The following is a 23,334-nucleotide window of genomic DNA, read 5'->3' on the forward strand; positions in this document are numbered from 1 at the left end:
CAATTGTTGAACAAGACAAAAAGAAAGCTGCTAGGGAGAGGCCAATGGTCTCAGATAGATAGCTGCTAGTTTTATTTGTTTTGCAACTTTTGCTATAACTCATGATGATGAAATACTTTTAAAGTTTTATATATGTGAACTTATTTTGTTTGAGTCCTTGATTGGACAATTATCACTATCAGGGATCAGCAGGATATGTGATGTTATTTTGTTTGAGTCCTTGATTGAACAATTATCAGGGATCAGCAGGATTTGGTATCGCCTTTGAAGTTTGATGTATCATTTCTATTTGACATCATATATATCAATGCCTTCTTCATATTTATGTGCCAATGTATTTAGTTCATGTTGTTATTGCTTTATATGTTTAGAAATCTGAAAGAAAAAAAAATGAATATATTATGCATTTTTTATGCTTGCCGATATTTGCCAATATTTTGCCTATATTTTCACCGATATTGCCGATAAGATATTTTCTGGACCCTCGCCGATATTTTGTCGATACCGATATTTTCAACATTCGCTGAAACAGGCACCTAGAGCATGGTATGGCCAAATCGATAGCTACTTGCAGAAGATGGGATTTGTCAAGAGTGACGCAAATCCAAATCTCTACCAGTTGGTTGTAGAGAATGAGCCTCTAATCGTAGTATTATATGTGGATGATCTCTTCTTGACATGATCATCCAGGCTCATCGGGGACTGCAAGAAGAATCTAGCCACAGAATATGACATGAAGGATTTGGCACAGATGCATTATTTCCTGGGCTTGGAAGTTTGGCAGCAAAAGGGGGAGATCTTCCTTGGACAAGGGAGATATACTAAAAAAATTCTGAAGAGATTTAGAATGGAGGATTGTAGACCCATGGCTACTCCAATGATCACCAACTGGAAGAAAATTGATGCATCAGAAGACAAGGATGTTGATCCCACCTTATACAGGCAACTCATAGGCCCCCTGATGTATCTGGTCAATACCAGGCCAAACATTTGTTATGTTGTCAACATCCTAAGTTAGTTCATGGTAGAGCCGAAGAGGATGCACTGGGTAGCAGCCAAACATGTTCTTAGATATATAAAAGGAACAGTCGATTATGGACTCTTGTACACCAGGAGTAAGGATATCAGATTGAGTGGATTCATTGATGCAGATTCGACTGAAAGTTCAATAGATTGGAAAAGTACCTCTGGGTATTGTTTCAACAATGGATCGGGAATGACCTCCTGGTGGAGTGGGAAACAGAAGTCCGTAGCTCTAAGCTCAGCTGAGGCAACATATATAGCTACAAGCACAGCTTCATGCGAGGCCATATGGCTTAGAAAACTGCTTGTGAACTTATTCAGAAGAAAGATGGAGGCAACCAAGATCATGTGTGATAATCAGAGTTGGATCAAGCTCTCTGAGAATCCAGTGTTTCATGATCGGTCAAAGTATATTGATATCCAGTGTCACTTTGTCGGAGACTGTGTCCAACGAGGAGCTGTACAGTTGAGCTACACTCCTATAGGAAAACAGCTAGCAGACATCCTCACCAAGGCCCTTGGAAGAACAAAGTTTGATTATTTTAGGGAAAAGATGGGGATGATAAAGAATCCATTTCAGTAGCAGAAATGGGGGTGATGTTGCAGTGCAGTAGCAGTCAACACGAGATTGTAGTGCAGATGCAGTGTGGGAAGAAGGACCAACAGCAGCATGGATGCAGAGGGAGTTGCAGTGCAGATGCAATGTGGGGAGAAAGGACCAGCAGTAGAACGGATGTAGAGGGAGTTGTCGTACGGATGCAGTAGTGGCAGAAGCAGAGCCATGAGCAACAGTACAGGATGCAGCAGTGCAGAGGATGTTGGGCGGGTAGGCTTAGCATCAGCACAGGTACCGATGTCGTATAGTCATAGTGATGCTCAGTATGGAGTATTACTAGAGCACAGTCCTCGCTAAGAGGGAGTGTTAATTTGGGGTAGCATTGGATGTGCTCTAGCCATGAAAATGGGTGGAGAGACTAAAGCACATGAGATCTCCAAGACCCAGAAATGGTTTGGGCAGATTCTAACCAGTTTGTGAGATATTAAAATAATTAATATTTTTTGGAGTTCCTAAGTCTAAACTTACGAAAAATAAAATATTAATGGGTATTAATATAAAACTGGGTTAGAAGGTTCCAAAAGTCATGGATCAAGCCAAATCAAATCTTAGCCATTGATCAGAGATTTAATCTCGGTCGTTGAAGGACCAATAGGAAAAGTATAAGAAGAGGCTTGAGGGTCAGTTGGAGAACACACTATGGGAGACCAGTCAGTTCGATTTCTGGAGCGAGGTTAGCTGAGAAATTCGAACTAGTGGTCTGGAGAGCAGCAAGAGACAACGGTATGGAACAGAGAGTCGGGAACATCACCAGAAGACCAACGCAGAGGTTGGAGAGGCAGACGTAAAGGCAGCAGACTGCAGAGTCACTAGAGGGCTTGCGTGGGTGATGCAGAGAGACAAGAGCTGACGCAGAGGGGCTGGGAGCTGCGCAGAGGCCAGCAAGCCTGAGGCTGAGACTGGGAGAAGTGCTGGAGAATTTTTCTTTGTTGGGTAAGCCAGTTTGGCACCCAGTTGTACTGAAGAATGGTTGAATAATAAAATCCTCCTCTACTACACCAGTTTTCCCACATTGGGTTTTTTCGGGGACAAATGTCCAAAATATCTATGTTGATAGGTTGCTTCTTGTGTATGTGTTTGTTTCTGTATTATGGTGTGATATCTGCAGCAAAATTTATTTTAATGTTTACTGAAGGGTTTTCGTAAATAACTTATTGAGAAATAAGTAGGTAAAATAAATCAGTTGTTGCAGTGATAGAATTTTCACATCCCTACTCCATCCATATTTGTATCACATACCACAATCGTTTAAAGGATGTACCTTGGAAATACTATCCCCTTTAGAAGTAGAAAAGGATACTTGGTTAACCACACTTGGAGCTTGGAGACATTAGCACATGCCAAAGCCCCTTATGGAAGGGCATGCCATTATGAAGTCCCCACCTGTTGTCCACGGTTTGTAAGCTATTTACTCTATTTCCTTCATGACTTGTTGTACTAGGAGGCTAGGGGACACATTGGATCTTATGTGGGATTGAACGTGGTCTCCATCTTGGGTTTGGTCTCCCTATACAGGATCCTAACCCTCATGTAGGATGTGTGTTGAGAGCCATCGGCCTCCACAGCAGTAGACAACACTCCATGGATCCCCAGATATGTTCAGAGATTGCTCGAGATTCACCTATTGGACGAGGAAGATGCACCTGGTTCACCTTTTCCCAAACAACCCCATAGTTGTACGATGCACTTGGCAGAAGACCCAGGACTTGTATGTTGATGTGGCATCACTTACACCATCATCTGGGCCTTTGCAGATGGTCTACAAGCATCTTCGACTTACTTGGAGACCCATGAGGTCACTTGTGTGCCCTTACACCCATGGGGAGCACCAAAAGTTTATTATGTGGAGAAAAATGGGCCAACCCCTTGTCCACCAATTTTTGGAAGTCCTATTCATCATTATGGCACCTATGGACTTCATCAGGCTTCTTAGAGAGCCCAACGATATGTATCAGTGTTGCGGGGGAGCGCCCCCCCCCTCGCTCCCGCTCCCGATCCGCGCTCCGGGCGGGAGCGACTCGGGAGCGGGTCGGGAGCGCGCTCCCTAAAAAAAATTTCGCTCCCTGCCTTTTCGGGAGCGTTTTCGGGAGCGTTTTTCCTTTTTTGCATTTTTTTTTTGTAGTAATGTTCGAAATGCAATTTTTTTTGAAAGAAACAAATAGTTTTTGAGTGGGGCAACTTAATGATCAAGTCTAGGCCCTAGTATTGATATGCTATTCATGGTAATGTTAAATTCTTAAAGTAAAAGTGACATTTTCTTTAATTTTCATTTTCATCCTTTTACTTAAATTTTTAACATTACCATGAAATGACTCGGGATGTTTGAGAGTGGTTTCGTCCTCATTGGATTTCATATGGAGAAAGTAGAATTTTAGATTTCATTCAAAATCCAGCAGACTTATCAGTTTTTCAGGATTTCAGGATTGGGGGATTGCAATGTTTCCATTGAATTTTGTCATGTATTAGGGTATGGAACTCATATTTAATCAAGAGTACCAATCCCTCTATGTACCTTGATGTTAGTGACATTGGTTGTCGAACTCCTCTATCATGACCCTTCTAAAAATGTACGCATCACTCAAACAAAATCTTGACTTGACATGCTATGCTTTTTCTATCTTATGTTAATGCTTAGAGGGTGATATTAATGACAAAGATCCCTATACAGATACAAAGGTAATGACAAAGATACCTCTGGATATTAATGCTTGGAGGGTGATATTAATGACAAAGATCCTGATTTTGCAACAAGACTAAAAAATTAGACATTTCTCGTGGTGGCAAGAGGCCCAAGCATAGGAAATAGATAATAGATTTACTTCTCTTTTCTAGTTTCTAGTAGCTTTTATAACTATTGACTCTTTCATATTTATTATGATATTTTTTTAAACAATATATGACAATTTAAGTTTGAAGTTGGCAATTATAACTCATTAGTAATGAATTATGAATATGATGCTTCATGAAAGTTGAAAGTTGTTTCATTTCATTTCATTTTATAACATTTCATTTCATGTTAGATATTATTTGTTGTAATGGTTACACTTAGCTTACAAGTACAACTTTGGTGATCAATGATGATAAATGTTATATATTGAATTTTGAAAGCTTGAAACTTTAAGATTGATGAATCATGAGACTCAATATGTTGTATGTTACTATGTTACTAACTTGCGGACGTGGTTGATGAAGATTATAACTTCTAGATGATTGTTGTTATATGGTTCAATCTATGCTTTTTTATGTTTTTTATATCTAATTCATCATTCTACATGTTTTTGTTGACATATATGTATCAAAAATTAAAAAATATAAAAAATATATATATTTTTAAAAAATCGCTCCGGGATTCGCTCCCAAACCGGGAGCTTCTGAAAATGGTCGCTCCCGCTCCCGCTTCCGCTCCCGCTCCCAAGTAACATTGATATGTATTATTGATCACTTGACCTCTTAAGAGGCTTGTTATTTTGTTTATGAACTAGTTTGGTGGGTTGGTCACCAAAAGTTAGTTATTTGCACATTACTTTTATTTTAGGGGCTAATGTAGGCTCAAATAGCTAAATCGAACTTGTTAGGAGTGTATAAAAACAAATGATGAGAGTTCATTTCTCATCATCACTTTATTGGACTTGTATCTCTCTTGAGATTTTTGTTATTCCTTCCCGGTGGACGAAATTTTGGAGCATGGATGAATTTTGATGTATGGATTGTCTTTTCTTATCTTGGAGCTTCATGATTGGCAAGTCTATTGGTGGTTGGATATATTCTCTTACATGTAAGTGCAAATTTAATGCTGTTATTCTTTTACTTTGTCACGTGCATTGATAATGAGATTTTTGCTATACTAGGGCTAGTTGCTACATGCATTTACTACGAAATTGTGGAATTATGTTTCTATATAGCATATCTCTATGTATGGGCCATGTATGTTGAATGAATTCTCCCAGGGATAATTCTATGGTTGAATTTATCTTGATAAGCCACTTCACCTGTTGATGAGATGTCGACAGTTGATGAGGTACCCAATGTTGTAACCGAGTTTTCAGGTGATAGCAGCACACCACAGGTTGATGAGGTGCCGAGAGACATCTCCACCGTTGATGAGGAGTCGATAGGTATAGAGGCGTCCAAATCTATGACAGAGCTTTCAAATGAAAGTCACCTATAGCTGACCAATGAGGATGTTTTATATGATGGGTTGTCGGTGGAGGAGAAGTTGGAGGCTCAATTTGAGGTCGTGACGGAGGAGGTCATGTAGCCTTCCTTGGGATTAGACATTGACAAGAGGCAGCGCGGAGAGCACACATTGGGATTCCAACACAGTTCGCTTCAGAGGCATGCTGACAAGGTCCACAACGTTATTATCTCACCCTCATGCATTGGATGGAGAGAGACGGAGTTGTCTAGACAGATCATAGGGGACAACCAGGTCAGCAGGGGCCAGTGTCAACATGGAGGGCTTGTCCCATACACATGAGATTGTACATTTGATCCCTCCTTTGGGATTGGATGGCAAGAGGTACTAAGTTGGTACCCGAGGGAGCAGGTTAGGCGGTTGGCTACATCCATGGCCGCATTTCAACAAAGGTCGTAGATAAATAGAGGAGTACGAGGGTCAAATTGTCTTTGGGATCCAGGTGGGAATCCTCGTCACAACATGGGCTTGGTTATTGATGGTATTAGCAGTGTGATAGGTCCGCTGATTGAGCACATACACACTTTCAAATCTCCATCAACACTAGTCTTGGGTTGGATTGACAGGGGGGTAGGCAGACTCTGCGGGTTGTCCAAGGATGTTGGGCGTACATGGGATTGTAGGATGTTCAACATACTCTGGCAGGGGTTGGTCAGAGGAGGTGGCATCAACAAGCTATCAAATAAGGCATTATATGGAGATAGTGCTCTCTTATTGGCATATTGGACGCAGGAGCTACTAAGGCTAGGCACAGTAGTATCATTCCCGTTAGCATGTGAGGAGCTAGGCCGCTCAGGTCTACTAGGGAAGATGAGGAGGTGTAACCCACATCATGGTGGATTCACTAGCAGAGTAGTGGATGCATTGACGCATGTGGGATGGTCGAGGATGCAGGGTGGTGCGGCAATTGGCGTAGGGGTTCAGTGGTGCACAGATTCATACCACAAAGTTCAATGTTCTGCAGAGGAGCACAGAGGTGCATGGAGGAGTGTCGTAGTGTGTTGGATTGCGCTGTGGAGTAGGAGGAGCATCTCACATCGCATTGAGTAAACACGAGTGATAGGTAAAGTGACACATGCAAGACACAAGGCAGTACAGGATGGTATAGCAGTAGCAAAGGGTATCTAATGGTGTACAGGGATAGGTCGCGGTGTATAGTGGCATGCCAAGAAGTACAAGGATACCTGGTGGTATGTAGTGGCTTATGGTGCGGCACAGGGGGTTCATGGAGCATTGCCTCCAATGAGACATATGGACAAGGACATTAGGGGTACCATTGGGTGCATGTCACCCAGGATCGATGAGGACATTGTTGAGCATCTGGGGATGCCATGTTCAGCGGAGACAGGTCTTCGAATGGGTTATCAATGGATCTCAGGCAAAGAGAGGGACGTCTATAGGATTACTCTTCAGTATACCTCTAGACTCTTGATCATACCCTTGGGGACCTCCCCACCCATCACTCTCCAGTATTGCTTACAGTCGCAGAGTGTTTGGTTGTTGCCTCTTGACGTGTTGATTTGGGGTCGCATCGGATGTGCTCTAGCCACGAAAATTGGTCGAGAGGCTAAAGCACAAAATCTCCAATACCCAGAAATGGTTTGGGCAGATTCTAAACAGTTGGGAGATATTAAAATAATTAATATTTTTAATGGAGTCCCTAAGTCTAAACTTAGGGAAAATAAAATATTAATGTGAATTAATATAAAATTGTGTTAGAAGGGTCCAAAAGTCATGGATCAAGCCAGAGTTAATCTTAGTCGTTTATTAGGGACTTAATCTCGGTCGTTGAATTGTAAACAAGAAAAGTATAAGAGGAGGCTTGAGGGTCACTTGGAGAACACACCGAGTTGATTAAGAATTCGATTTTCTGGGGCAGGGCTTGTTGAGGAAATCGAAGGAGTGTTCAGAGTTGCAACTGAGGGGCAGTGAATACAGAAGCAGAGAGGCAGAGAGGGTACCAAGAGCATCAACGCAAAAGCCAGGAGAGAGGGACGCAGAGCCAGCTAGAGGCCACGCAGAGCCAATCAGGGCCCACGCAGAGGTAGCCAGGAGCTGCGCAGTGCCAGAGAGATTCAGTGTGGGTGACACAGAGGCTCTAAAGGCTAACACAGCGCCTCCAGAGGCTGACGAAGGGCGAGTTGGGGTGACGTGAGGTTGACGCTGGGCCAAAGAGGCTGACGCAGTCCCTAGAGGCAGACGTTGGGAATTTCGTGGGGCAGATTGGAGCTAAGAGTTGTGGGATTGTTCATCCAGGGTTTTAGCCGGAATATATGTCTCCGACTGAGAGGTACTACTGTCGAGATCATTCTCTATTGGGTGAGTCGGTTTGGCACCCAGATTGTATTTTGAAATTGCTTAATAATAAAACCCTCATATAGCTGCACCGGTTTTCCCGCATTGGGTTTTTTTGGGGACATTAATCCAAAAAAAAACAGTGTCACTTGTGTGCTTGTTTTTCCTTTAGTTCATGATCTGTAATGTGTTGAGCATGTACTTGTATTTATTTTCAGTATTTACATGGTAAATAACTTGTTAATTAAACAAAACAAGTAGGCAGAAATAAATCAGAAAGTACATGAAGGATTTCTAACAATTAGACTTAGAAATTCCAACATGGTATTAGAGGGTGGTTGCAGATCACAAGAGAACTGAGGGCATCAGCCGAGCAGAGCAGCAGCAGCAGAAACAATTGTCCCGAGTGACAGAAGTTGTTCCTAACGGAGAAGCAGCAAGGAAGGGGTGACGCAGTGCCTACGTCATCAAGTTTGAGTTGGGAGGAGGATCAGCGCAGTGGCAGAAGGGAGCAGACCTGACCTACGCAGTGCCCGGTCATCTTTCTCAGTCAGGAAGGATTGACGCCCGTGGCCAGGAGGTGCGGATTTTGTTGGTGTCGGGATTGCGCAAAGCCTAGAAGCTCTAACCTTCAGTTTGCTAAGGCATAGGAGGTTGTGGGTAAGTTGCGGAGTGAAGCTAGTGGGGCACTGTGGTCAGAACAGTACATAACAGGGCAAGACCAAGGAGGAGGGTGTTGCTGCCGAGGATTTCAAGCCAAGAAATCCGAATCAGTGGTGCAGTTGCACTAACGATCGGAGTGGGGACATCTCGACATTGGCAGAGGGGTTTCCAGGAGGGAAATTGAGGCTCAGAGGGAGTCACATTGAGAACTTCGAGGAGGGAAGTAGAGGAGCAGTGAAATGCCAGTGAATGGGGTAAGAGACCAAGACAAACTGGACAGAGCCTCAAACTTTGTAGTCTGGAAGGCCAGAATCTTGTCCGTTCTAGACAGGAATCGTCTCAAGCACTTCGCCTTGAAGACGATAGCGATCCTAGTTGACCCAGTTGAGAACGACAAATACGAGGATGCAATGGCGAGGGCCAAGAGCATCATCCTTGAAGGTGTCAAGGACCATGTAGTACCACATATTGTCGAAAAGGAAACGGCAAATGCGACGTGGGAGGCCCTAACAAAATTGTATCAGCATACTTCCAAGCAAATGAAGATGCTACTAGAAAATCAGTTGTGGTCATACTAGAGATGTAGAAGGGAGAACAGATCAACACCGTCCTCGGTCGATTGAAGGAGATCCAAGATCAGCAGACTTCAATAGGGGCCACGCCAGATCAAGAATAGATGGTGATGACAACCCTGAACACAGTCTCAGAAGACAGGGAGGTGTTTGTCCAGAGCATACTGGGCAGGTCAACCCTTCCAGGTTGGGAGGAACTGTGGGCAGCTCTTCGCCAAGAAGAGATCAGAAGGCTAACCAAGGCGGGAAGCAGCGGCAAGGGGTTCAAAATCAACAAGGAGGCGGAGGAGGATGCTGCCCTAGCATCTGAGGGAAAGCAGGAGAAACTGGTAGAAGGACCTCTCCAAGGTCAAATGCTTCCACTGTGGGGAACTGGGTCACTATGCGAGCCAGTGTCCGAGGAAGAAGAGCAAGGGAGAGGCTTCCGAGACCAAGGCTGTGCCAGCAAGGGCAGAGAAGGAAGTGGAGACAGATGATGATTGTGCCATGAGTGCTCACACGCCACTTGAGAGGAAGTGGGGAGACATCGAGTTGTAGATGGACTAGAGGCGATGAGGGGCAGGATCCTCGAGGTACCCAGCCTCTTGGATTATACCTTGCTATAGGAACCCCGAAGAGGAGTAGCAGTACTGGCGGATGTCAGTAGAGACGGATGCGGATGGAGCGACAGAGGGAGCTATAGTGCAGGATTCCCAGGACAGCGTGAGACAACAGTGTGAGGTGCATGGAGTTGTTGTAGCATCACAGAGGTCAGAGAGGAAGCACTTGTCAACGATATAAGTAGTTTCAGCATCGTGTGTATCTACCCTGACACAGATGTCAGAGTTGGGAGATCAGTTACTTACTTCTCAATAACTGAGTTGCAGTGCAGTAGTTAGCAGTGGCAGTGCTATGGGCAGCACGATGCAGCATGATGAGAGGGGTTGTCGTACGGATGCAGCAGTGGCAGTGGCAGGGCCATGGGTAGCAGTACATGATGCAGCAGTACAGAGGATGTTGGGCAGCAGGCCTAGCATCAACACCAAGACCGATGTCAGATGATCAGGGTGATGCTCAGTGAAGAGTATTACTAGAGCACAGTCCTTGCTAAGAGGGAGTGTTGATTTGGGGTAGCATCGGATGTGCTCTAGCCACGAAAATTGGTGGAGAGGCTAAAGCACATGAGATCTCCAATACCCAGAAATGGTTTGGGCAGATTCTAAACAGTTTGGGAGATATTAAAATAATTAATATTTTTAATGGAGTCCCTATATCTAAGGGAAAATAAAATATTAATGTGAATTAATATAAAATTGTGTTAGAAGGGTCCAAAAGTCATGGATCAAGCGAGAGTTAATCTTAGCCATTGATTAAGGACTTAATCTCAGTCGTTGAATTGTCAACGAGAAAAGTATAAGAGGAGGCTTGAGGGTCACTTGGAGAACACACCAAGTTGATCAAGAATTCGATTTTTTGGGGCAGGGCTTGCTGAAGAAATTGAAGGAGTGATCAGAGTTGCAACTGAGGGGCATTGAATACAAAAGCAGAGAGGCAGAGAGGGTATCGAGAGAATCAACGCAAAAGTCAGGAGAGAAGGACGCAGAACCAACTAGAGGCCACGCAGAACCAGTCAGGGCCCATGCAGAGGCATCCAGGAGCTGCGCAATGCGAGAGAGAGCCAGCATGGGTGATACAGAGGCTCTAAAGGCTGATGTAGTGCCTCCAGAGGCTGACGCAGGGCGAGTTCGGGTGACGCAGGGCTGACATTGGGCCAGAGAGGCTGATGCAATCCATAGAGGCAGATGTTGGGCATTTGGTGGGGCAGATTGGAGCTGAGAGCTGTGGGATTGTTCATCTGGGGTTTTAGCCGGAATATCTGTCTTCGACTGAGAGGTACTATTGTCGAGATCATTCTCTGTTGGGTGAACTGGTTTGGCACCCAGATTGTATTCTGAAACTACTAAATAATAAAACCCTCAAATAGCTACACCGGTTTTCCCGCATTGGTTTTTCCAGGGACAATAGTCCAAAAACAGAACAAGTAGGTAGAAATAAATCAGAAAGTACATGAAGGATTTCTAACAGTTAGACTTAGAAATTCCAACATGGTATAAGAGGGTGGTTGCAGATCACAGGAAAACTGAGGGCATTAGCCGAGTAGAGTAGCAGCAGTAGAAACAACTGTCCCGAGTGACAGAAGTTGTTCCTAGTGAAAAAGCAGCAAGGAAGCAGTGACGTAGTGCCTGCGTCATCAAGTTTCAGTCGGAAGGAGGATCAGCGCAATGGCAGAAGGGAGCAGACCTAACCTACGCAGGAAGGATTGACGCCCATGGCTAGGAGATGTGGATTTTGCTGGTGCCAGGATTGCGCAGAGCCTAGAAGCTCTAACCTTCAGTTTGTTGAGGCATAGGAGGTCGTGGGTAAGTTGCGGAGTGAAGCTGGTGGGGTACTGTGGTCAGAACAATACCTAACAGGGCAAGACCAAGGAGGAGGGAATTGTTGCCGAGGATTTCAAGCCAAGAAATCTGGATCAGTGGTGTCGTTGCACTAACGATCGTAGTGGGGGCATCTCGACATTAGCAGAGGGGTTTCTAGGAGGGAAATCAAGGCTCAGAGGGAGTCACACTGACAACTTCCACGAGGGAAGTAGAGGAGCAGCGAAATGGCAGTGAATTGGGTAAGAGACCACGACAGACAGGACGGAGCCTCAAACTTTGTAGTCTGGAAGGCCAGAATCTTGTTCGTTCTAAACAGGAATCATCTCAAGCACTTCGCCTTGAAGACGATAGCAATCCCAGTTGACCCAATTGAGAACGACAAGTACAAGGAGGTAATGGTGAGGACCAAGAGCATCATCCTTGACGGGGTCAAGGACCATGTAGTACCACATATTGCCGAAAAGGAAATGGAAAATGCGATGTGGGAGGCCCTAATGAAATTGTATCGGCATACTTTCGTGCAGAGGAAGATGCTACTAGAAAATCAGTTGCGGTCATACCAAAGATGTAGAAGGGAGAACAAATCGACACCTTCCTCGGTCGATTGAAGGAGATCCGGGATTAGCTGACTTCAATAGGGGCCACGCTAGATCAAGTATTGATGGTGATGACAACCCTGAACGCAGTCTCAGAAGACTAGGAGATGTTTGTCCAGAGCATACTGGGCAAGTCGACGCTTCCAGATTGGGAGGAGCTGTGGGCGGCTCTTCGCCAAGAAGAGATCAAAAGGCTGACCAAGGCGGGAAGCAGCGGCAAGGGGTTCAAAATCAAGAAGGAGGAAGAGGAGGATGTTGCCCTAGCATCTGAGGGAACGCAGGAGAAACTAGAAGAAGGACCTCTCCAAGGTCAAATGCTTGCACTGTGAGGAACTGGGTCACTATGCAAGCCAGTGTCAGAGGAACAAGAGTAAGGGAGAGGCTTCCGAGACAAAGGCTACGCCAGCAAGGGCAGAGAAGGAAGTGGAGACAGGTGATGATTATGCCATGAGTGCTCACATGCCACTTGATAGGAAGTGGGGAGACATCGAGCTGTAGATGGACTATAGGCGATGAGGGGCAGGATCCTCAAGGTACCCAGCCTCTTGGATTATACCTTGCTACGGAAGCCTCGAAGAGGAGTACTGGCAGATGTCAGTAGAGACGGATGCGGATGGAGCGACAGAGGGAGCTATAGTGCAGGAGTCCCAGGACAATGTGAGGCGGCAGTGTGAGGTGCATGGAGTTACTACAGCAACGCGGAGGTTAGAGAGGGAGCGCTTGTCAGTGACAGAAGGAGTTTCAGCATCGTGTGTCTCTAGCCTGACAAAGATGTCAGAGTTGGGAGATCAGTTACTTACTTCTCAGTAACTGAGTTGCAGTGCAGTAGTTAGCAGTGGCAGTGCTATGGGCAGCATGATGCAGCATGATGAGAGGGGTTGTCCTACGGATGCAACAGTGGTAGTGGCAGGGCCATGGGTAGCAGTACATGATGCAACAATATAGAGGATGTTGGGCAACAGGCCTAGCATCAGCACCAGGACCGATGTCGGATGATCAGGGTGATGCTTAGTGAAGAGTATTACTAGAGCACAGTCCTCGCTAAGAGGGAGTGTTGATTTGGGGTAGCATCGGATGTGCTCTAGCCACAAAAATTGGTGGAGAAGCTAAAGCACATGAGATCTCCAATACCCAGAAATGGTTTGGGCAGATTCTAAACAGTTTGGGAGATATTAAAATAATTAATATTTTTAATGGAGTCCCTAAAAGTCTAAATTTAGGGAAAATAAAATATTAATGTGAATTAATATAAAATTGTGTTAGGAGGGTCCAAAATTCATGGATCAAGCCAGAGTTAATCTTAGCCATTGATTAGGGACATAATCTCGGCCGTTGAATTGTAAACGAGAAAAGTATAAAAGGAGGCTTGAGGGTCACTTGAAAAACACACTGAGTTGATCAAGAATTCGATTTTCGGGGGCAGGGCTTGTTGAGGAAATTGAAGGAGTGTTCAGAGTTGCAGCTGAGGGGCAGTGAATACAAAAGCAAAGAGGTAGAGAGGGTACCGGGAGCCACAACGCAGAAGCCGGGAGAGAGGGACGCAGAGCCAGCGAGAGGCCACGCAGAGCCAGTCAAGGCCCACACAAAAGCAGCTATGAGCTGCGCAATGCCAGAGAGAGCCAGCATGGGTGATGCAGAGGCTCTAAAGGCTGACGCAGTGCCTCCAGAGGCTGACGCAGGACGAGTTGGGGTGACGTGGAGCTGACGTTGGGCCAGAGAGGCTGACGCAGTCCCTAGAGGCAAACGTTGGGGATTTCATGGGGCAGATTGGAGCTGAGAGCTGTGGGATTGTTCATTCGGGGTTTTAGCCGCAATATCTATCTCCGACTGAGAGGTACTACTGTCGAGATCATTCTCTGTTGGGTGAGTTGGTTTGGCACCCAGATTATATTTTGAAACTACTTGATAATAAAACCCTCAGATAGCTGCACCGATTTTCCCGCATTGGGTTTTTCCGAGGACACTAATCCAAAAACAACGGTGTCACTTGTGTGCTTGTTTTTCCTTCAGTTGATGATCTGTAATGTGTTGAGCATTTACTTGTATTTATTTTAAGTATTTACATGGTAAATAACTTGTTAATTAAACAGAACAAGTAGGCAGAAATAAATCAGAAAGTACATGAAGGATTTCTAACAGTTAGACGTAGAAATTCCAACATGATGCTCTCAGTACAGACAACACGACATGGGAGGCTCACCCTAGGCAGTTGGATGAGACACAGTGTGTCGTGGGCAAGAGGGAGACTCTCTAGTTGGGACATTTGGTGGGTGCACGAGATGACAGATACAGGCTTAGGGATGGCGTGGTTCACTGCCGAGGTAGCATATGTTCCACTCCTAAGCTCAGGGGAGGTGATTGCAAGGGAGCTGCATGATCCACTTTCGGCGAGACAGTGTGAGGCATTATATGAGCGTGAGTTGCAGTGGATGGTAGACCTCATCTACAGGGAAATGTTTAGACTCCAGGTAGTATCAGGGTGCGCTTTCAGTAGGCATGATAGCAAATTTCACTGTGTGGTCTGGCAGGAGCAAGGTAGATTGGCATGCATGGCACAAATTCTTAATACCTGGGGTCCATCTATCAGATACATACAAGGGTCAAAGACGAGGCACAGAGGGGTCCCAGCAGCTAGCAGTGGGTCATAATCGCAAGCAAGGAGGTTTGACTGTTGTGTATCTCTAGTATGGCTATGGGATCCAGGGATCCAGTTGATTGACAAGACACTCCATTCTATGATGAGCAAGATCATGGGATAGGGTGATCTAGTTCACCTAGAGTGTAACGCATGGGTGATTGTTGAAACCTCCATTGTATGGCGAGGTAGATTTATCATGTTGCTACTCAGGACTGAGATTGAAAGTAGATGAGTAGACATTGACATCATGGAGATGCCTCAGCAGGATAAGCTTGTCCTTCATAAATATTCCACCATCAGGTTTCAGGAGGGGAGGATAATGTTTGAGCATGATAGGAATTTTGTCATCGTCAGAGTGGCGCAGCGTCAGCATGGTGGCACCCTTCTGAGACTACCATGGGAGCTGGGTACAATAAGATTTGGCGGTTCAGCTACCCTCAAGGGTGAGCTGGTTTCTACAAGGGGAAATCATTCAGATCTTCCATTGGGTTTTGGTGATTCATTGTTGACATGGGAAGCATCACTAGTATGGCAGGATGTTCAATAGCGAGGAGTGGTTCAATGGCACATTTGGGAACCTGGCATTGGACAGGCCAGCATTTGGAGCAGCAGGATATTGCTTGAGGACAAGCAATTTTGGGTGGGGAGAGTTCTAATGTTCCCAATTTTTGTGAGTACAAAATTCACTAAGGAGTTTTGCAATTTTTGGTGATATTAAATAAAAAGGAGAAAATATTATTTTGTGGGAGAAATGTGGAAACTATTATTTTAATGAAGAATGACGACAAAGTAATATTTTATTAGTGGAAGGTGGAGACCGCCAAGGGATAGGGCTAGCAATTATAAATAGAGCTTGGAGGCCTCCATTTGGTATATTTTGATTATTTGACAATTTAGCACTAGTTCTCTTGAGCTACTTAGCCAAGACAACCTGTGTTGTTCAACACAAGGAATTTCCGAGCAGGAATTCCACCCTCATTTCGGAGAACTTCGAGTGTCTCCCTAGTGAGGCAATTTGGGGAGCTCAATTCAGAGCTTCCATTGGACATCATAGCACATTTCTTGAGCACAAAGGTATTTTTGTGGAGCACATTGTGGGATCACGCATGGGTTAGAGGGTCGGGCTTTTGTAGGGAATTTTCTTATTGTTAGACCGGAGTTTGGACAACAATTCGCTAGGCTAGATTGGAGGTTATTACCTAGGTCGATTTTTCTATCTTTTGGCAGGGGCGCAGAAGCTATTTGACCAAGTGTTGTGCAGGGGATTAAAGAAGTGAAGTCGGGAGAGATAAGAGCTAAATATAGGAGGTATTTCTTGGTGGAGAATTTAGCCGAAGCTGGGAGAAATTTCTCATGGTAGATTTGGGCATAATTCAGTAGTATCAAAATTGTGGGGCATTTTCTGGCCAGATTGGGCAATTCACACTTGTTGGGGTTCACTGGGGGTCGGTGGATTCAGCTCAAACCCTTTCTGGGTTTCTGTGGGTTTATTGAGAGGAGTCTCTGGCTAATTTTATAGAATTTTTCGGGCGATATTAAGACCTAAAATCCACATTCTTATAGCAAAGGCAAATTCTTAGTTAGCTAGGGAATTTGCATCACTTGGTGGGCTCAATTTTGGTTTGGAGTTGGGCCAAACCATTCCTGGGTTATTCAGAGTTTTGGGAGAGGAGTCAAAGCTAAATTTTCAGAGCATTCCAAGAAGTATTCAACCTTAAGATCAACATTTCAGCCAGTAGCTAGTAGCAGATTAATTCTGAATAGTGCACAGGTCACTCCAGGACCATTTCTACTACTTGGGTTCGGGCCATTTTTTTGAGTTCTTCTTAGCTTGCATAGCAAGCCCAGGTTCCAAAATTTCAGCTCATTTTATGTACTCTTTTATCATAAAATTAATAAAATGGCTCAAATTGTGTTGTTGGACATTTTGGTGTTTTAACTGTGTATGAGTTTCAATTTATTTATTGTTCCTAGTCGATTGCTTGGTATTAGCTATTAAATTCCAATTAGGAATATTACATAGGTGCTTCCAGTGCCTAAGGGGAAGTAATAGTTCCCTGGTCCACCATTCAATTGATAAGTGTTAGTGAACAAAAATGTGATAATGGGAGAAGACTTCATGGTTAAGTGCCATGGTCAAAGGGACCAGCTGATGGGAATGTCCATATCCTACGTGTATAAATGTGAGGAGGCAGCATTCGTGGATGCATGTGTTACTAGCTCAACCTTCATTTTTCCACCCCTCTTGTGCGTCTTTTACTACTTCTTGATTATTCCTTTTATTACTGCTCATAACTCAAGGATTAGAGCTTGCTTTGTATGATATAGCGATTTATTTCCCCTTTAAGATGAGTCAATTCATCGGTCATCAGGGTTGGGACATGCAAGGGTTTAATCTCCACCGTCGATTGGGATTTAATCTCAATTGTCAATCTAATTGAGAGATTAGGGTTATGGAGACTTGGTCATCAACTCAATGTTATGAGAAACATAAGTGAAAGGAAGCAACATTAGAGTGTTAAGAAAAAACACAAGTGAGAGAGTGATAAAGGATTTTCACTCAGTGTGCAAGTCCAAAGGAGAAAAGAGGAAATTAGGAAATGGGATAGTTATATGATTCGTACAACATTTTTATAAAAAATATCTTAAATATCTACATGTTTGTAATATCTGACTGTAAATTTTTCCAATAACATCAATTTAGAGTAGCTACATGCATTATTTATGAGTTATGATACAGTCAGATAAAAATAGACTTGAGTTCCTCATTCATGAGAAATATTTTTGAAAACAAGGAACCCATTTTCACCCCATTGTACAATTCTTATGCATAACAAAACACAGTGAAAATGTGACCTTTGAAAACATGCAACTCATTGTGACCACATTATAACATTGTTGTTTTTCGTCCAAGGGAGTTGTTTACAATTTATTTTACTTCAACCATGTTTATAGTCTGGCAAATTAATATGGGCAACCAGATGCCAGTTTTTCTATCAAAATAGGTAATGGTGGCTATCTGATTAGGAAAAACGTCATCCATACAACTGGATAATGAAGATCATGTAACTCATACTAAGAAGTTGCTTGTCTAGGATTATCTGCTCATTCTTCTAGATGTCAGCAGTGCATAAAGGAACTCTTGGCCCTCGGGTACACCCTAAAACAAAAGGCAACGGATAGAAGCATCATCACAATTCTTTCAAATTAAAGAACCTATTTACCTTGACAGGAAATTTGGATCCCTCATCCCCTCAACAATAGCACAAATGTTTACATAGATTACATATTGAAAAAATTAAGTTCTCAACAATATTGCAAAACAGCTCGAAGGTGTCTAGAGACTTTAACCTTAAATCAGGGAAGTGGCCACAAGCATTCCTTATGATAAAGGCAACGAACAATATACTGAGATTTGCAATTCTTTAATAAAAAAAATCATTCGAAACATGGAAACAAATTTGAACTCATTGTGCAACACATCTCCATAACATAATAAGAATAATTCGCAGAACAGAGGGTTCGAAAAATTGTTAAGTTCAACAAAATTGTGAACAATCAGCTAGACCTGAAAAACAATAAATTAACCAACCAACCACCTACTGTTGAGAAATCTACGGGCAACAACATGTGATGATTTCTCTTACTTTGGTAACTGTTTGTGCTATATTTTTACTTCACTTAATTAGCTTCCTCTTTCACTTGTTTATTACTATTTTTTTCTTCATCAAACAGGTACCAACCCATAAAGAAAATAAGACAAACGACACAAGATGTAGGCGATCAACTAGGGCAAAAACCTCTCCAATCTGAGAGGAAAACCCACAAGAATTCTTCTTATAGAATCTTCAATTTACGAATTCCAAGACCTAGACCCTTGACCAAATAACCCCTCCAAGACCAAGTCACAATCCTTCTTGAAGAAATTGACTTCTAGCAAAGTGAACCCAAGTCTCTCCCTTACATCATGAGTTTGGACCCGCACCTTGACTATAATTTTCGACCTCTTCTGACCTACAACTTTGCGTTCTTTTCTTCATAAACCCTAGGACAACATGTGTTCAAAACATGGGCAACACCATCTTCTATCTTCTTCGCTTGTCTTCACCTTTCTTCCTTGACAACTCGGCTTGAGAAGGAGACTTTCGTTTATCCAAAACTCAACTAGTGATGATGACTGTAACTCGGTCCTATTGATGCCCTAATCTTGGTTTGCACGTGTGAGAGAGATTTACCCAAAACAGTCATTAAGAAATCTTCTTCTTTCTTAATCCTTTCTTCCGCCTACTTCGTTGGATCTTCTAGTGTCTTTCTACCTCAGATCAAATTCCTTTGTGTGTTTGATTGATCCCCTCAAGGATGGTAGACTAGCCTTGTATATATAGGCTTCTTGTCACATCAAACAGGCTGACTTGTCACTATCTTTTAGGCCAACTAGTCTTTTGAGAACGCCGACTTGTAGCTTCCACATTTGATGAGGTCTTGGAGGGCCTTTTGACTCAAATATGACTCAAATAAATTTTGTTTATGTAATATTCCTAATGGAAATATACAATGATAAACAAAGCAAACATAACCAAAAACACACAGAAAAATACTCAAGCATCAAAACACCATTTTAAAGCCAAAAACTGTGTTGTTGAGCCATTTTATTAATAAATAAGAGGGTACAATGAGGTGCTGGAAAGAGTGCACCTGGGCTTGCTCAAGGCAAGCTAGCTAAGCCCAAATGAATAATAAGAAGTCCCCCTCAAATATGTTGCTTCTCTATCTCCTGGCTCTGCGCTGAACTGCCCAAAAATACGTTGCTGGCTGAATGGATCTGTTGCTAGGGCCCTCTCCGGTGCTCAGAAAATTTTGGGAAATTAATCCCGACCTCTCCACCAAATACCTAGAATAACCCACAAAGGAATTGGCCAATGCTTGACTTTGGAAATTCGGCCCTATTTCCCCTAGCTCCTCTAGTTGCTGGCTGAATTGGGACCCTTGTTTGACCCCTCAAATCTACCCAAAAAAGTCTATCAAATTATTTATGAGGTCCTTGCCAAAAACCCCGAAAAACCGAGAAAGGATTTGTCTTAGTCTTGAAGCTCCAAAATTGACCCCAAAGCTTGGCCCTCCTCCATGAGCAAAAGATGTAGCCTGTAGCAGATGTTGTGTTTGTTGCTCCATCGAAATGCTGGAAATCCCCCACAACACTTCCCCGGACTCCACCTCAAGTTTCAGCTCCTATCTCCCTTCACTCCTCAACCTCCCAACGTGCCTCCTCCAGGAACTATGTAGTCCCTGCATTGCTACAGCTTTCCCTGCTGCTGTAACTTGGCCCCCCTGCTACTACTTCCCTGCTGTTGTAACTCGATCTTCCTGCTACTAATTTCCTTGTTGTTGTAACTCAACCTCCTTGCTGCTACTTTCCTTGCTGTTGTAACTTGACTTACTACTGTTGTAACTCAGCTCACTGCTGCTAGTACAACTTGGGGCGAAGTATAACTCCCTCCTTGGGCTAGCACTCGAAGTCCACCGAAGCAAGGGTTGAGACCTCTGCTCAAAGACACTTGTGCGCTAAACAGCACTGCAGACTTGGCTTCAGCTCAGGTGTGCTATGTCAAAGACACAAATACTGAATAGATGAATGAATCCCCAAAATGAGTGCCTCTTGCTCTATTTATAATTCGTGGCTCCTCCTCTCCTTGTGGCCCCTACTCTCTCTCCCTAATTTGCACTCCCTTCTCTTTCCTCTCTCTTCCAAGAGTTCAACTTCCCTCCTTGGGTCGAAATTCTCTTTCTTTTGTGGTCCCCACTTTCCACTAGAGCCGCAATATTCTCTTTTCCTCCTAAGTCCCGGTGTCGAAATTGCGTCCTATCCCCAAACTCGTCTCTAATGCTGAAAATCAAAATTGGGGATATTACAGTTTACAATATGTAACATGCCCAAATGGGTCTTCAATACATGACAATGACTTTGATGACTTGTAGACTCAATGACAAGCCCTAGGAGCTCACAATGGGAGCTTGACCTAAAAATAAATTTCCTTGAACATGAAACCCACGCATCAAGATCAACAATAATAAATTTATTTTTTTCATTACATCAAATACATAAAATCATGATGACATATGTCATTATGAAGACCGAACCTAGTTACATATTTCAACACCTACTACAGTAACAAACCTACTGTGAGGATCTCTCTGTAGGTTGCTTTTACATTGAGCTCGCAGGTATTCAATGAACCTATATGAAGGGAATGGGAGACATGGAGATCATATTAAGGGGCAACCAGAGGCTTATCCATTCATTCTAGTGGATATCAGCTAAGCATAAAAATAACTCTTGGCCCTTGGGTACAACAAAATAAGCTACGAAACCACTGTGGCAAGCATGTGCTTTCAAATAAAAGAACCTAACTAGCCAGAAAGGAAAACATGGTCCCCTCAACCATTGTAGAAATGTATATATTGAATTGCTATTCAGAAGTTGTTGGCATGATTGCAAAAGATCTAAAAATTGTCTAGACTCCTAGAGACCTTAAACTGAAATGAGAGTAGTGCCCTGATACCAATCCCATTAATTCCTGATGTAACAAACAGAACTAAGACATGACAGTTTCATTCTCAACAAGAGGTAGATTGTATGGCTGAACAAAGGGAGTTACAGAGAGCTCACAAAAAGAAGGTCAACAATTTCCTCCTAGTAAATAGTTCACTTGAGTATTATACAAAAACATAGCTATGTTCCATTTTCCATATGAGAGGGCCAAATCAAGACAGAATCATTCAGCAACTTCTTTATTAAGAAAACATATTTCATTGAAAAGACGATGACCTTGATGAGACTCCAAACGATGATTGGATTTCCATATCTCTTAACAAGATTTTCGAAGTGTAATCTCGTTGCCTGATAGGTTGGATCTTTTTTGTGCACTGTGAAAGAAGTAAATCGAAACGTTAGAACAGTTTTTAAGATAGTTTTCTGTAATACAGTAAGAAACTGTACAAATTTACTTATTGTAGTAAGCAACATACAAATGATATCTGGCCTGAGGTTCAAGCGGGATGCTTCTTGTGACCAATAAAGGGGTATTGAGCCTCGATTTTGTACTACAGAGGTTATTTTTCTTGGACACCCATGAGGCTCATCCTCAAATATTATCTGTTCTGTTTCAACATCATTTGCAACTCTGCCTTTATCATTGACTCCCCGTTTTAAATACCTGTTCAAATCCTAAAGAAAGCTCGTCAGAAAATTCTACATTGCCAAGTGACTACTCCAAGTGTTTCTTCAAAAGCTTTAGTGCAGAAAAAAAGTTCAACAAATAATTAAAAAGGGACATGGATAGTATTTAACCTTGTGCCAGCATAATGTCGTGAACGCCTAGCAATAAGTGTTAACCACAAAGTTTTCCCCTTGATTGAAATTTTAGCCTGAACAAAATACATAGGAGACACTGTCTTCAATTAAATGTTACAAGGAGGTCATTTTTAAATTTACATGTATCTCTCATGTATAGAAGTAAATCATGAAAGAAACCTCTGTTAGAAGAAATGATAAACAGAATATAAAAAAAAATGGACAGTAACACACAGGAAAACAAGGACGAAGATTTGGGGTATCAAACTAACCCCATCCCACCTAACCACCGCCTTCCCCCACATTACATATTATGCACATAAGATATAATTTAGTAAATCCATTTCAAGACTCAAACGTAAACGATTATACGCAATGCATAAATGATATAAATCAAATTACATTCACATAATAATAGACTGCACATCCTAATAAAACATAGCATTCAATGTTCAGCCAGGTATTAGGAGAACCCACCCAAAATATTAAATATATAAAAAAAAAAATTATGCAAACCTAAACATAAATTTACACAATTGAAGGTGAAAAATCCATGATCCAATCAGCAATTACACAACCCAAAAGTTGGGATTCAAAATAGGTGAATCACTGAATTCTCATTATAGAATTATCAATGTCCAAATCAAAATTTGTAATATTCTTTTAAGAAATTACTAGTGATAACAGGAACTATGAAATTCTCAGCAAAATAAGTATGTTGACAGCTGGAAGAAAAAAAAAAAAAAAAAAAAAACTAAATGCTACAGCCATACTCAAAATTTCAATCCATCAAAGAAACAGTGAAATGTCAACTAGGGGCAAATCAGAACTTTATTGAATTCACCAATGAGATTGGAGTACAAGGGAGGGTCTAGAACCTAAAACCCTTCTCTGAAATTAAACTGATAACTAACCCAGCAATTCGTGACCCTCTGTTACAGCAAATTAGTCCCTCAAAGTTACAACAC

At 42.8% G+C, this 23,334-nt stretch overlaps 1 protein-coding gene across 5 annotated transcripts in view; it reads right to left on the bottom strand.

Annotated features, from left to right (window-relative positions):
• LOC149168037 (phosphoinositide phosphatase SAC2-like) overlaps positions 1 to 23,334 on the bottom strand; it is a 408,861-nt gene that overhangs the window by 227,186 nt on the left and 158,341 nt on the right. For all 5 annotated transcript variants that reach the window (XM_089433313.1, XM_089433311.1, XM_089433308.1 and 2 more), the window contains 3 exons: positions 22,364 to 22,440; positions 22,042 to 22,229; positions 21,842 to 21,939 (listed from right to left, as the gene is read on the bottom strand). In XM_089433313.1, the coding sequence (XP_089289439.1) occupies positions 21,842 to 21,939; positions 22,042 to 22,229; positions 22,364 to 22,440 (363 nt within the window). The remainder of the gene's footprint in view (positions 1 to 21,841; positions 21,940 to 22,041; positions 22,230 to 22,363; positions 22,441 to 23,334) is intronic.

Source organism: Pinus tabuliformis, chromosome 5_1 (assembly GCF_031772625.1).
Source record: "Pinus tabuliformis cultivar Carrire ecotype Pingquan chromosome 5_1, CPIR1, whole genome shotgun sequence".
In the NCBI taxonomy this organism is placed as follows: Eukaryota; Viridiplantae; Streptophyta; class Pinopsida; order Pinales; family Pinaceae; genus Pinus; species Pinus tabuliformis.